Genomic DNA, 14,523 nt, shown 5'->3' on the forward strand with positions numbered 1-14,523 from the left:
CTCGACCACTATCTTGGAGATAAATTCTTTCTACACATGTGGATACTGATACGATCTTATGTTTGCTGGTTGCAGCCCGAGCACAATCTCTATGCGATGGTTCGCCGTTCGCCTCGGCGGTAACTCTTTTAGCTCCTCAAATAGTCCAACAAATTTATCCAATAAGTTCGACAAATTAATTATAATACTTGGACTCATCTGAGGCTCATCTCCTACTGATCTTAACTAAAGAAGATAGGCTCAATCACTCGCACAAGGCAGCCCCATCATTGACTGCATTGCTGGAATCAGTGGGGATTGAACGTCATCAAGCTGCACAGCTTTGTTTCCTTGCTTAAATTTTATCCACATACTCTGGAAATCAAATGTGACGGTTCCCAAGCTCTACAACCACTGAGTGCCAAGGACAATGTCCGCTCCTCGCAGCACCAATGGATACAAATTCATAATGATGTCGTGTCCTTGCACACGTATACCTACCCGGCGGCACAAGCTCTCTACCTGAAGCTTCGTGCCGTCTCCAATAGCGACCTCAAACCCCATTGTCAGTTCAGCATCCAAGCCCATCTTTCTCACCAACCTCTTATCTAAAAAGTTATGTGTATTCCCGGAATTGATAAGGATATCCACCTACAATGTCCTAGGCGTAGAAGTACCCGAATATGCATGCATATATATCTCAACTTGGATATCTTCCTCCGCGTCCTCCTCCACGTCCTCCCCATGGATCTCCTCTGTATACTCTCTATCACCAGTAACCTTTTCGTCCCACTCGAGACCGTCGATGAGCATTACACTCCCGATCAGTTTGGAACACCGATAACCAGGGGTGAAACGTTCATCGCATCGAAACTAAAGACCCTTCACTCTTCACTCCTCCACCTGGAGAGGTGTGAGAGTTTGAATGGGGGGTCTTGTGCGTCCTCTAAAATCGAAAGAGGGTCTCTAGGGTGGTCGTGCCCTCGTACTAGCAGCGTTGTACGTTTGGATGCAATACACATAAACAAGAGCGGGTACATATTAAATTTAGTTGTGCCACGAGTTGCTTGTGGATATTTGAAATTGGTGTGAACCAATGCTAGTAGGTGATCTCAATGAGGCTGATTTAATGAGACTTATGGGACATACTTCTAGGAATTGTTGGAGGCTGTGGAGTGATTTTGGACTAAATGAAAGTTCGTGGAAATAGCATAACTAGATGGTAAGATGATCTATGGTTTAAAAACGATAGATGATAGATGAATTACTATGTGGATCAATATAGAAGATGGTAGAATATGAGTAACGTCTGTGGTTGGGCTGATCTTCATGAAAAAAAAGTTATTAAGAAGAGACGACTGAAAAGCTAGAGAAGTACTTGCTACAGAAATTTTCAAAAGAAAAATGATGGATCTAGAAACTATAGTGTCAAACCCCAGTGCTCTTAAAGAAGCTCTATGCTATGCTGCTAGTTGGAAAGATTTCAAGAATATTTTATAATAGTAATACCGAAATTATCATCACTATTTTCAACAAATTAGAAGAATCCAATTGCAAGATTGACATCTAATTTTGATCTCATCTCTAATTTTGTTTGTAGAGACACAAAATGTAAAAAAGGTTAGGTTGCCCGTGTTGGAAGGAATTGTAACTTTGTGTACCCAGATAGGTACTTTGGGTTGTATTTTTAGTTTTGAGACGGTATTCTCCTCCCAAGTGTAATAAGTTTATCTCGGTTAGCAACTTCTCTTTTAATTAAAAAGAAAATTTCGCTGTCAATATTCATATCTAGAGGTATAATTTGGATCAATATATTTGTACTTTGTTATTAGCATGTGCAGCCTACTCGTACTGTACTATGTTTAGACTTTAAAATTGTTTAATTAGTGTTTTTGATTAGTCTAAATACTCACATCAAATAAAATTCTCAATTAGATGAGTTATCAACTTGTTTACCTCCACTAGTTTAGTTTTGATTAATGTGAATGCCACGAAGTCATGGACTCATTTTGTTTGCTACGGGTATCAAGAATCATTTAGTTAGCTAATTTAATTGAACAATATAGATATCTACCTGGAAGTCACCTACTTGAATAAAATTCAAGTTTGTAACTCACATAGAACGGTACAATATTTAATGTGCAGAACTACATTAGGAAAAAAACTAGTTAAATTGTTTAGAATCTCAATAAGTACTTACGTACAACCGACAAAAATTTGGATTAAGTATGAATTTGGATTAAATATTTGTCGGTTGTACCAAATCTTCTATTACATTAAATAGAAATTGTAAAAGCCCCTTCGAGCTCATTGGTGAGAAATAAAAGTCAAAATTCCAGCTTGTGCCACCCACGTTCTAGCTTTTACTTCTTCAACCTAATTTGCATAACAAAGAGAAGTCTCTATCGTATCTTTGCATGGTTTACTTGCTCAAACCCATTCCTTCTCATCTATAAATAGCTACCAGCATGAGCAGCGCTCTTCATCCCTTCTCACTGTTCTCTCTCTCTCTCTCTCTCTCTCTCTAAGATCTAGTATACATATATATAGTAAAGATGAGCAGAGGTAGATGTCAGCTTCCCCTGTTGGCCTCATGCCTTCTGTTCGCAATGGCCTTCCAAGCCATGCTTCCCACTTCCTCTGCCTCCCTACAAGTTGGATTCTATGATTGCAAGTGCCCGAAGGCTGAGGAGATTGTCAGAAAGGTGGTGCACAAGGCTGTGGCCAAGACTCCTGGCATTGGTGCCGCCCTTATTAGGATGTTCTTCCACGATTGCTTTGTCAGAGTAATAAAATTATACATTACTAAATATATTTTTTTATAATTGAAATTTTCTTCTTTCTAGAACTCATATGTATATATGAATGAGAAAATAAATTTTGGACCAGGGCTGTGATGCTTCCGTACTCCTCGATCCAACACCAACCAACCCCAACACGGAGAAAACTTCCCCTCCAAACAACCCTAGCTTGCATGGCTTCGACGTGATTGATGAAGCCAAGGCTGCTCTTGAGCATCACTGCCCAGGCATCGTCTCTTGCGCGGACATCATCGCCTTTGCTGCTCGCGATGCCGCTAAATTCCTTGGTAGTATCAACTACACCATCCCCTCTGGGAGGCGCGACGGAAGAGTCTCCATCGCGGCCGAGGCACTCCAAAATCTGCCCCCTCCAAATTTCAACCTCAACCAGCTCATTGCCAACTTTGCATCCAAAGGATTATCTGTCAACGATGTTGTTACCCTCTCCGGAGCACACTCCATTGGTCAGTCTCACTGCACCTCCCTCTCGCTCCAGGATCCATTGATCGACTCATCCTTTATTGCATTCTTGAGGGGAAAATGTCTATCGACTGCAAACCCTACTATTATTGTGGATCAAGATATTGTGACGCCAAATAAATTAGACAACCAGTATTACAAGAATGTAATGGCTCACAGAGTGCTATTCTCTTCTGACGAGGCTTTGTTGAGTAGCCCCCAGACGGCAGCCTTGGTGGATGAGTTTGCGAGGGACAAAGGAGCCTGGGAGGGGAAGTTTGGAGCTGCCATGGTGAAGATGGGAAACATAGGAGTGCTTACTGGAAACTATGGTGAGGTCAGAAAGACGTGCAGGGTTGTGAACTAGCTAGCTAGCTTGTTTTAGTATGGCATGCCATGCATATGTGACGACTTGGCTCATGATGACTTGGTATTTGTTTTCCAATGTGTATTGTTTTACGTTGCACTCTGTGAATCATTTAGTCTGCTGATGTTGTTTGTCTTGTTCAATTCCATTCTTTTTTTCTCATTTTGTAGCTATTGTTTGTCATAAAGCCTACCAAGTTTCTATTTATAGAATCTAAAACTAGTGCAATGAATAATACAACAATAAGTAAATATGAAAATATACGCATCATGATCAAATCAATGCATCAGTCTCGACTATCAAGTCCTCAAACTTGAGCTCACACTGAGCTCCGCCCATAGGCCATGTCAACACACCACATACTATGTATTATCTCAAACTACTAAGTCCGTAATATAGGCTTATGTAGAGCTATGCTCGTAGGCCACATCAATCCTCACACCGAGCACGCACATATCCTAAGGGTAAACCCATGCGATAAAATTGCCAACCCATTACTCGGCGAACAGCATGACCGATTGTCCGCCACCATAACTAAGAATCTCAATCGTAAGTCCATCACAAAGTTTAGTATCGCACATTAATAATATTATCTGAGCCATCGGTTCCACATCATCGCACCACTGTATGAAAATCATGAGTCATCGCTCACAGACGTTCTCACCCTGCATAATTGGGTACCGCTACGTTACGTCTTTCTACCATTCACTCTTTCTATCTTAAATATCCCAAAGGGTATGACTCTCGTTGATCGACATTAAATCGCCTATCGCCTAGCGAAATGGCCGCTTGATTGTTTGGGATCAACAGACTAAGTGACCTCAGGCGTGAGCCCTAATATAAATAAGTATAAAAATATCCTCTACCTTTAACCCTAGTTGGGGAGGTGTTGGGTACTGTTGAGACGCAATAGTCACTTCATTTATGGTCGTGTACCTATGCAGGTGGCATGATATTACACAACACAATAAGCATAATAAAACACATGTTCATGCCCAATAAATATGTTCAGAAATTCTGATATGCAAAATCTTACTAAACAACAAAATAAATTACCATGCATGACGTGCAATAATAACATTAAGGAAACTGCATGTACATGCATACTATGAATGTGATGATGTCATAAGGTAATTTATTTTATTCTCTACACTACTCTTAGATTATAGGAGTTTGTTTTGCCTGAATTGCCTTCCTGATACTAGCTACAACTAAGCCACAATATCATCCTCATAGGGTACAAAGTCCACCTTGATAAGAAACATAAATAAAAAGCATAAGCACAACAATCCTATCACTAATTAGTTAAATAATCTTATTGAAGTTCATTATAGGCTTGAGTAAGTCCATCTACGAATTTTCATATTATTAATTAGATTAAGCTAGTATAGTTGTATTAGCGTCTAACACATTATTAAAAGCAATTTCAATTAATTTACCTCAAATTCTTGTTCCACTAATTATTATTTGTTAAGTAAATCACATTGGTAACACTGGATTAGACAATTTCGCTAATTAAGATAATATGCTTATTATACTTTCCATATAACAATCTATATTAGTTCTCTGGTAGGAGCAATTAATATAGATATACACATATTGCTGACTCAATTTTCTAAAAAATAATTTAACCAAGTATACACAACCTTCCTAAATCCTAAATTAGAGTTAGCTACTTTTATGATTTATTTATAATGACACTCTCAGGCCACGGTCTAATTCATTAAAATTAATTTATAAGATAATTTATAAAGCGAACACTATAGTTTGCTAAATATATTAATTTATTAAGGCTCAAGATTGCTAGTAGTAAAAAATAATTAAATAATGACTTAAATAATTTAAAGAGATAATTAGTGGGTAATTACTCTATTATCCAGCACAAAGCCAAAATAAACCCACCAAAAATTGGCGCGGAGCCCAGCTTAACTAGAAAAAAAATACATGGGTTGGGCTATAGCCCAACCAACCCCCAAACTGGGCTGGGCTCCCTGCATCCCCACCCACTACAAACTTAGGCTAGGGTGCATGCAGCCCATCGAGTTCGTGGTGAGACGGGGTAGGAGCAACTAATTGCTCCTGCATCCCCACCCACTAAAAGCAATTTCAAATAATTTACCTCAAATTCTTGTTCCACAATTATTATTTGTTAAGTAAATCACATTGGTAACAATGGATTAGACCATTTCGCTAATTAAGATAATATGCTTAATATACTTTCCATATAACAATCTATATTAGTTCTCTGGTAGGAGCAATTAATGCATATATACACCGATTGCTGACTCAATTTTCTAAAAAATAATTTAACCAAGTATACACAACCTTGCTAAATCCTGAATTAGAGTTAGCTACTTTTATGTGTTATTTATAACGATACACTCGGGCCACGGTCTAATTCATTACACAACACAATAATTTATTTTATTCTCTACACTACTCTTAGATTATAGGAGTTTGTTTTGCCTGAATCGCCTTCCTGATACTAGCTACAACTAAGCCACAATATCATCCTCATAGGGTACAAAGTCTAGCTTGATAAGAAACATAAATAAAAAGCATAAGCACAACAATCCTATCACTAATTAGTTAAATAATCTTATTGAAGTTCATTATAGGCTTGAGTAAGTCTATCTACGAATTTTCAAATTATTAATTAGATTAAGCTAGTACAGTTGTATTAGCGTCTAACACATTATTAAAAGCAATTTCAAATAATTTACCTCAAATTCTTGTTCCTCAATTATTATTTGTTAAATAAATCACATTGGTAACAATGGATTAGACCGTTTTGCTAATTAAGATAATATGCTTAATATACTTTCCATATAACAATCTATATTAGTTCTCTGGTAGGAGCAATTAATGCATATATACACCGATTGCTGACTCAATTTTCTAGAAAATAATTTAACCAAGTATACACAACCTTGCTAAATCCTAAATTAGAGTTAGCTACTTTTATGTGTTATTTATAACGACACACTTAGGCCACGGTCTAATTCATTAAAATTAATTTATAAGATATTTGATAAAGTGAACACTACTATTTGCTAAATATATTAATTAATTAAGGCTCAAGATTGTTGGTAGTAAAAAATAATTAAATAATGACTTAAATAATTTAAAGAGATAATTAGTAGGTAATTACTCTATTTAGCCAGCACAAAGCCAAAATAAACCCACCAAAAATTAGCGCAAAGCCCACCTTAACTAGAAAAAAAAATACGTGGGTTGGGCTATAGCCCAACCCACGTGTAAATTGGGCTAGGCTCCCTGCATCCCCACCCACTACAAACTTAGGCTGGGGTGCATGCAACCCAACGACACCCCAGAGCATGGGCTGGGCTGCACCTAGCCAAGTCAGGCACACGGGTTGGGTCGCACCAAGCCTGACTGGGCACTCAAGCTGGGTTGCACCCAACTGAACCCAGCACGAGCCCGAGGCACCACTCCCCTCCCTCCTTCCTCTCCTCAACTGAAAGAAGGGAGGATGGTGGCTGCCGGTGGTCAACGCCACCAGTAGTCAAGGTCAATAGACCAACTGATGCCCCCGCTAATGGAGGAAGGCACCCACGGTGCCTACCCTATAGGTGAAATTTAAAAAAATAGAATGACTTAAACGAGAAGCTTTAATGAGATTTAAAAAATTCTTTATCTTTCTCGTGATTAACTTCCAAGAAAATTTAATTTCGTGATAAAATTTAATTTTTTGAAGTTTACATGAATAAACATGTAGAATGTAAATGTTAGAGTTAACAAATTATAATTTGATTTATTAAAAGTTAATCAATCTGCTTTTCTCTATCAAAGAAGGATATATAATTTAAATTATCAAAGTAATACATCTATTTCCAATTCTTCGATGAGTAAAATGAAATTGTAGGTGGCGAAAGATTACCTTGAGGAGGGAAAAAGGAGGACATGTCTACATCGAAAATGTAATAACCCAAAAAAAAAATTGCTTGGCACGACGCGTGGTGGTGGTACCCGGCCCACTGGCCACTCTGCCGCCTCCGCATGGCATGCTCTCTCTCTAATATTTTTTTCTCTCTCTTTCTCTTCTCCACATTCTCTCTCTCTCCCTAGCTCTCTCTTTCTCTCTCCCTCTAGTGCACCAGCGGTCATTAGCAGCCGGGAAGAGCCTCTCTCTCCTCTTTTTCCTCTCTTTCTCCCTCTTTCTCTATCTCTCTTTCTTTCTTTATCGGCTTCCTCTTGGGACCGTCGGAGGTTTGGATCGTCGGCGAGAGACCGGCCGTTGAGTGGCCACCAGCGGTCGTACCCCTCCCCTACGGCCCAACCCTCTTCTTCTTTCTTCTTTTTCTTTCTTCTTCTTCTTCTTCTTCTTCTTCTTACTACTGCATTTACCGTTTTATCGTAGCTATTAGATTGTCTTTACCTTTCTAGTAGTAGATCATAGCCCTAGAACCTTTCCACCTTCAAACCCTAGCCACCATCTTCTTCGAGTAGCCACCCTACTATACGGCCGTCCACCACCAACCATAGATATCCGCCAGCCTCCGATGACCGCCGCAACATCATATATTTACTATTCTGCCCTATTATGATCTTGGTCAATTGTTTTAATTATATATTTCCATCTAGACATCCGATTGACATGAAATTGAAGCCATTAGAACCGTATCTCGTGAGGCTACCACCACCTACATTTTCATAATCAACTTATGGACGGATTATTCCAGATCTGGTCCGTAACATTAGTATCAGAGCCGATTTTCCTTGGAAGATGGTTAGCACGTGTTCTAAGGCCAACGAGGAGGGGTCGACCATGGAGGATAATGATCTCATCGCTATTCCTGTGGGAGTTGATCTAGCGCCCCCGCCACCACTAGCAATAGTTGACGACGAGCCGTCGGCGTGGGCGAAGGCAATTTTTAAAGATTTTTCTAATGAGATCAGTAGATCCATCACGGAGGCTATTCAAGCCTTGATGACAGCGCTCCTGACTCAGCATGGCCACCCCGTGTCACCAACGTCGCCAGTGCATCCCACCACGATGGATTCCGGCCACCCACGACAGGAAAACTAAAGCCATGAGGGAGGGAACGAGCCTGCCAAAACCACAAACTCAACCTTTCCTTCGGCCACGGTGGAGGTCCCTCCACCACCGCAAATCCTCATAGCTGCCATTGGCACGTCGAAACAACCACTAGAGATGGCCCTCGAGTGGTCTTCCCCACTCGTAGTGGGAGCTAGTGCTGAAAAACCTAGCCTCCCACCAGCAGCCATCCGGTCGCTCCGGGCCCTCACCACCACGTTCGATCCTCCCCTATTTTTGCCGACCGAGTCCAAACGTGCCCAATCGTGTTCGAACGCACATATTTCGTACTTCTCTAGATTTGTGAATGCGATGCAGGCGTTCGCAGGCACGTTCGAACGCAGCGTTCGAATGCACATTTTGCACTCTCTAGATGTGCGAACCTAATGCAGGGGTTCACAAGCATGTTCGAACGCACTCTACCAGCGTTCGAATGCGTTCGAACGTGACATACAGAAAACTTATTTTTTTAAGAATTAGACACTAAGAAAAGAGATAAAAACACCTCTAAAGTGTACCCACTAGAGACGACATCTGCCCCGACTCAGCTTGCACAAACAGCTCAGCCTAACCAACAGCTGATCAAACGCTGCTTTGTACCCAGCAACTTGGAAGAGCGCCGAAGTTAAGGCATGTGTTTTACTACGATGACCGATTTACCACTAGCCATAAATGCAAGCGCCAGCCAGCCCACATCATGTTCCTAGGCGGACTCGAGGAAGACGAACCCGAATTCACTGATTGGCACAACAAGTTGTATGAGTTCAAGGACGTGAGAGACTAGTCACCTTGAGGACAAGGTGTTGGAAGCGTAGCGGATTGTTACTATCCAACCAGTGGGTTAAGTCAAGTCAAGTCTATTTATCTTTTAATTAATTTATGCTTATGTAAGCCCTTAAGGTAAGTCTAATTAAGTCATGTAAGCCTCTAAGGCAAGTCTTTGTTCGAGTCGTATTTAGGGTTAGTCTAAAGCAAGTCTTAGTTCGAGTTGTATTTAAGGTTAGTCTAAGGCATGTACTAGTTTGAGTCTTATAAGCCTTTAGAGCTAGTCCGAGTAGGACTCATTGTATCTCATCTCTATATAAAGAGGGCTGAGCTTTAATAATGGGAGCATTGAGAATTAATTGAGTTTAGTTATTTTCTTATTACCGCATTTACCATTTTATAGTAGTTGTTAGATCGTCTTTACCTTTCTAGAAGTAGATCGTAGCCCTAGAACCTTTTCACCTTCAAACCTTAACCACCATCTCCTCCAGCAGCCACCCTACTATACAATCGTCCACCACCACCCTTAGTCGTCCGCCACCCTCTAACAACCGCTACAATATCGAATATTTACTATTCTACCCCGTTCTGATCTCGCTATACTATTTTATCTTTCCATCCAGACATCCAATTGACGTGAGCTACCATTATCTAAATTTTTATAATCATCCTATGGATGGATCATTCCAGATCTGGTCTATAATAGAATCTCAACAAACTATTATTCACGTGAATTGGTCCCCAAGGTACAAGACATAATTTGAAATGTTATTAAAATATATATATAGCTCTGTTGCCATCTCTTTGTTGACATCATCTAAGAGAGAGAGAGAGAGCGAAAGAGATGAGAGATTCATAAGAAAATTGGAGAGGATTTCTCAAGGGCAAATCATAAAGCCTTGGAAAATCTATTCTTGTAGTTTGAAAAGAAGGGCTAAGAACATATGAGACGAGTCATGTGCTCACGAGGACGATTGATGATTTTTCTATAAATTGGATTGATCCATGAGAATTCCCATGGATTTAGTGACAAGCATGAAACGTCCTCTTCAATATCTAGATTGATTGCAGGAAAGTAGTCCATGCAATCGAGAGAAAATATTCACAAAATATTTTTCCCTAGTCAGAAAATTACAAAACTAAAAGTGTTCGATCCATAACTTCATGATCTATAGATGTGAACTAATGTAGGTGTTTGCACGCGGGCATTCGAACGCGCCTAACCACGTTCGCACGCGGGCGTTTGAATGTGCTCGACCGCGTTTGAACGCACATTTTGCATTCTCTGTCCAAGCGAACTAATGTAGGCATTCGCAAGGGCGTTTGAATGCGACCTATAGAAACTTTATTTTTCCTGAAAATAAATAACTAATGGAATAAGAAAGACTCTAGCAAGGTATATCAGCCCACCACGCTTCCCCCACCATGTCCTCAAGGTGCACAGTTGGGGAAGCGCTCCAAGATGTCCGTCTCCAACTCCCATATCGTCTCGTCAGATGGTTTTCCAAACCACTCGAGTAGGACCTCCATCTCCAATCTAGTACTATGACGTCTTCGATGCCTCACAAATACATGAACTGGCTCCACAATCTCTGTCTCCTCCAATGACTCTGTAGAACTAATCCAATGATTTAATGATCTCCAATCTGCTCCCTTAGTAATGAAACATGGAAGACTGGATGTACTCTCGACCCCTCAGGCAGCTCTAAGCAATACGCAACCAGACCTATAAACTCTAACACCCGAAATAGACCGATGTAGCAATGTGCTAACTTCTAGTTTTGCATCGGATGCAAGGTCACCTATCGGTACGGTTGCACCTTGACGAACACCCATCTGCCGATGTCAAACTCTTATTCCCAATGGCTGTGATCATAAACTTGCTTCATGCGATTTTGAGCAAGTTTAAGATAGGCACGCAACCTCCTCAATGTGGTGTCTCTATCCATCAATGCCAAGTTCACCATCGTTCGATCCGCATATGCCATGGGGTCATAGGTGCGTAATGTCAAAGACATGTGCCCATAGACCATCTCGAATGGAGTCATGCCAATACTGCTGTGGTGGGTAGTGTTATAAGACTACTCTGCCCACGGTAATAACTCCAACCATCATCTCAACATCTCTCCCACAAAACACCGCAAATACTGCTCAATGCCTCGATTGATCACCTCAGTTTGGTCGTCCGTCTGTGGATGGTAAGCCGAACTAACGTTCAATCAAGTCTCCTGCAACCTGAAAAACTCTACCCAAAAATTGCTCACAAATACAAGATCACAATTAGAGACAGTCGTGCGTGGCATGCCATAAAATTTTATAAAAATTTCAGCCACCGACTTGGTTGAGAATAGATGCGACAATGCAAAAAAATGCGCATACTGGCTCAATATGTCATCCACCACAAAAATAACATAGTAGCCATGTACCAGCAAAACACTTCTATGAAATCCATTGAAATGTCTTTCCAAACACGGTCTGGTATTGGTAGAGGCTGAAGTAATTTGGCCAGTTTCAATGTGTTTGCCTTCGCCCTTTGACGGACTTCGCAAGCACGAATAAAACTCCTCACATCTCGCTTCAGTCCTGGTCACGTGCAACTCTGTGATATCCTCCTATATGTCCTCAAGACACCCTCATGACTAGTCTTCAAAGTGTGGTGGAAGTGCTCCAACAATTTCTGCCACAATCCATCATTTGAGGGTACCCGGATGCACCCGCAGTCCAGCAGCAAACCGCCTCGGTTCTCCAACTCCGGATGGCGCTCCGGATAATCCAATACCTCCTATAATAACCTCATAATATCTGGGGCAGATATACATGCATACCTCATCTCGTCAAGAAAAGAAAAAATGGGAGAAGAATTCTTGTATTGGGTTGGCGCAATAGTGCAACCGCTGCTCTATTTTTTATCAACTTCTTGTACTGAATTTTATAATCATACCCCAGCAATTTTGTGACCCATCTCTACTATGCGGAGTGTGGATTCGCTGTCCCATAAAGTATGGAAGAGTCTTTTGATTGGTTCGAATAATAAATCGCCTATATATCAAATAAGGCCTCCACTTCGTCACCACATATACTATTGCGAACATCTCAAATTCGTAGATCGATAATTATTGGGATTTTTGTGATAAAGACTTGCTAAGAAAGGCTATGGGATGTCCATCTTGCATTAGTACAGCTCCTATGCCAACTCTCGACCCATCGCATTCCACAACAACCTCTTTGGTAAACTTTAGTAGAGTTAGAGCGTGCACTATTGTCATTGTTGTTTTCAACTTTTCAAAGGCTGTAGTGGCATCCTCCATTCATCTAAAAGAGTCTTTCCTCAACAAAGAAGTGAGAGGAGCAGCGATCTTGCCATACCTGGCGATGAAGCAGAAATAATACCCGATCAGCCCCAAGAAGCTACGCAATCCTATGGTAGAAGTAGGGATTGGCCAAGCTGTCATGCACGCCACCTCTTGACGAACCGATGCCACTCCTTCCATTGTTATGATGTGGCCTAAATACTCCACTTGTGGTACTCCCCATAGGCACTTGGACTTCTTAATCTGCAACTAGTTTTGCTTCAACAAATTCAGCAAATCCTCTAAATGCTGCCAATGCTCTATTTCAGTCCTGCTGTACAGAAAAATGTCGTCAAAGAATACCAAGACAAACCATTGCAGCAAATGCTAAAAAATATCATTCATGAGGCCATAAAATATTGCTGGAGCATTGGTGAGACAAAATAGCATCACCCGAAACTCGTAGTGCCCGTTCAGACTCTGAAATGTAGTTTTGTGCACATGCACCGGGTGAACTCTAATTTGATGATACCCTGCCTTTAAGTCAAGTTTGCTGAATGTGGTTGCCCCTACAAGCTCATCCAGCAGCTCTTCTATGATCGGAATGGGATACAGGACCTTGACGGTGATATCATTTAGTGCCCGGTAGTTCATACAAAAATGTCACGATCCGTCCTTCTAACGCACTAATAACACGGGCGATGAATAGGAGCTATGGCATGGTTGTATGAGGCCTTGCTCTAACATCTCGACCACCATCTTGGAGATAAATTCCTTCTACACATGTGGATACTAATACGATCTTACGTTCGCTAGTGCAGCCCTGAGCACAATCTCTATGCGATGGTCCGCCGTTTGCCTCGGCGGCAACACTTTTGGCTCCTCAAATACTAGCAAATTTATCCAGTAAATTAGACAAATCAATTATAGTACTTGGACTTATTTGAGGCTCATCTCCTACTGGTCTTAACTGAAAAAGATAGGCTCAATCACTCGCACAATGCAGCCCCATTATTTGCTGCATCGCTGAAATCAGCAGGGATCGAACACTATCAAGCTACACAGCTTTTTTTCCTTGCTTAAATTTTATCCACATACTCCAGAAATCAAATGTGACGGGTCCCAAGCTCTACAACCACGGAGTACCAAGGACAATGTCCGCTCCTCGCAACACCAATGGATACGAGTTCACAATGATGTCGTGTCCTTGCACACGTATACCTACCCGGCAGCACAAGCTCTCTACCCGAAGCTTCGTGCCGTCTCCAATAGCGATCTCAAACCCCGTTGTTAGTTCAGCATCCAAGCCAATCTTTCTCATCAACCTCTCGTCTAGAAAGTTATGTGTACTCCCGGAATTGATAAGGATATACACACAATGCTTTCTAACAAGTCCGTCCACCTATAATGTTCTAGGCGCGGAAGTACCCAAATATGCATACATAGATATCTCAACTTGAATATCTTCCTCCGCGTCCTCCTCCATGTCCTCGCCATACTTCTAGAAATTGTTGGAGGCTGTGGAGTGATTTTGGACTAAATGAAAGTTCGTGGAAATAGCAAAACTAGATGGTAAGATGATCTATGGTTTAAAAACGATAGATGATAGATGAATTACTAAGAGGATCAATATAGAAGATGGTAGAATATGAGTAATGTCTGTGGTTGGGCTGATGTTTGTGAAAAAAAAAGTTATTAAGAAGAGACGACTGGAAAGCTAGAGAAGTACTTGCTATAGAAATTTTCAAAAGAAAAATGATGGATCTAGAAACTATAGTGTCAAACCCCAGTGCTCTTAAAGAA

At 40.9% G+C, this 14,523-nt stretch overlaps 1 protein-coding gene across 1 annotated transcript; it reads left to right on the forward strand.

Moving 5' to 3' along the window:
* The first annotated feature begins 2,588 nt into the window (after nucleotides 1–2,588).
* On the forward strand, nucleotides 2,589–3,606 carry LOC140790533 (peroxidase 2-like). Its single transcript, XM_073140651.1, has 2 exons — nucleotides 2,589–2,765; nucleotides 2,869–3,606. The coding sequence occupies exons 1-2, from the start codon at nucleotides 2,589–2,591 to the stop codon at nucleotides 3,604–3,606; spliced, it is 915 nt and encodes a 304-aa protein (XP_072996752.1).
* Nucleotides 3,607–14,523: the final 10,917 nt, after the last annotated feature.

This window comes from Typha latifolia, chromosome 6 (genome assembly GCF_019914945.1).
Source record: "Typha latifolia isolate L0001 chromosome 6, TyphaL0001v2, whole genome shotgun sequence".
In the NCBI taxonomy this organism is placed as follows: domain Eukaryota; kingdom Viridiplantae; phylum Streptophyta; class Magnoliopsida; order Poales; family Typhaceae; genus Typha; species Typha latifolia.

What these genes read in the sequence shown, in the direction of transcription:
- LOC140790533 (XM_073140651.1), top strand. Translation starts at nt 2,589, where the DNA reads ATGGCCTTCCAAGCCATGCTTCCCACTTCCTCTGCCTCCCTACAAGTT. An exon ending in TCCACGATTGCTTTGTCAGA is followed by an intron (nt 2,766 to 2,868) that starts GTAATAAAATTA and finishes ATTTTGGACCAG; the next exon opens with GGCTGTGATGCTTCCGTACT.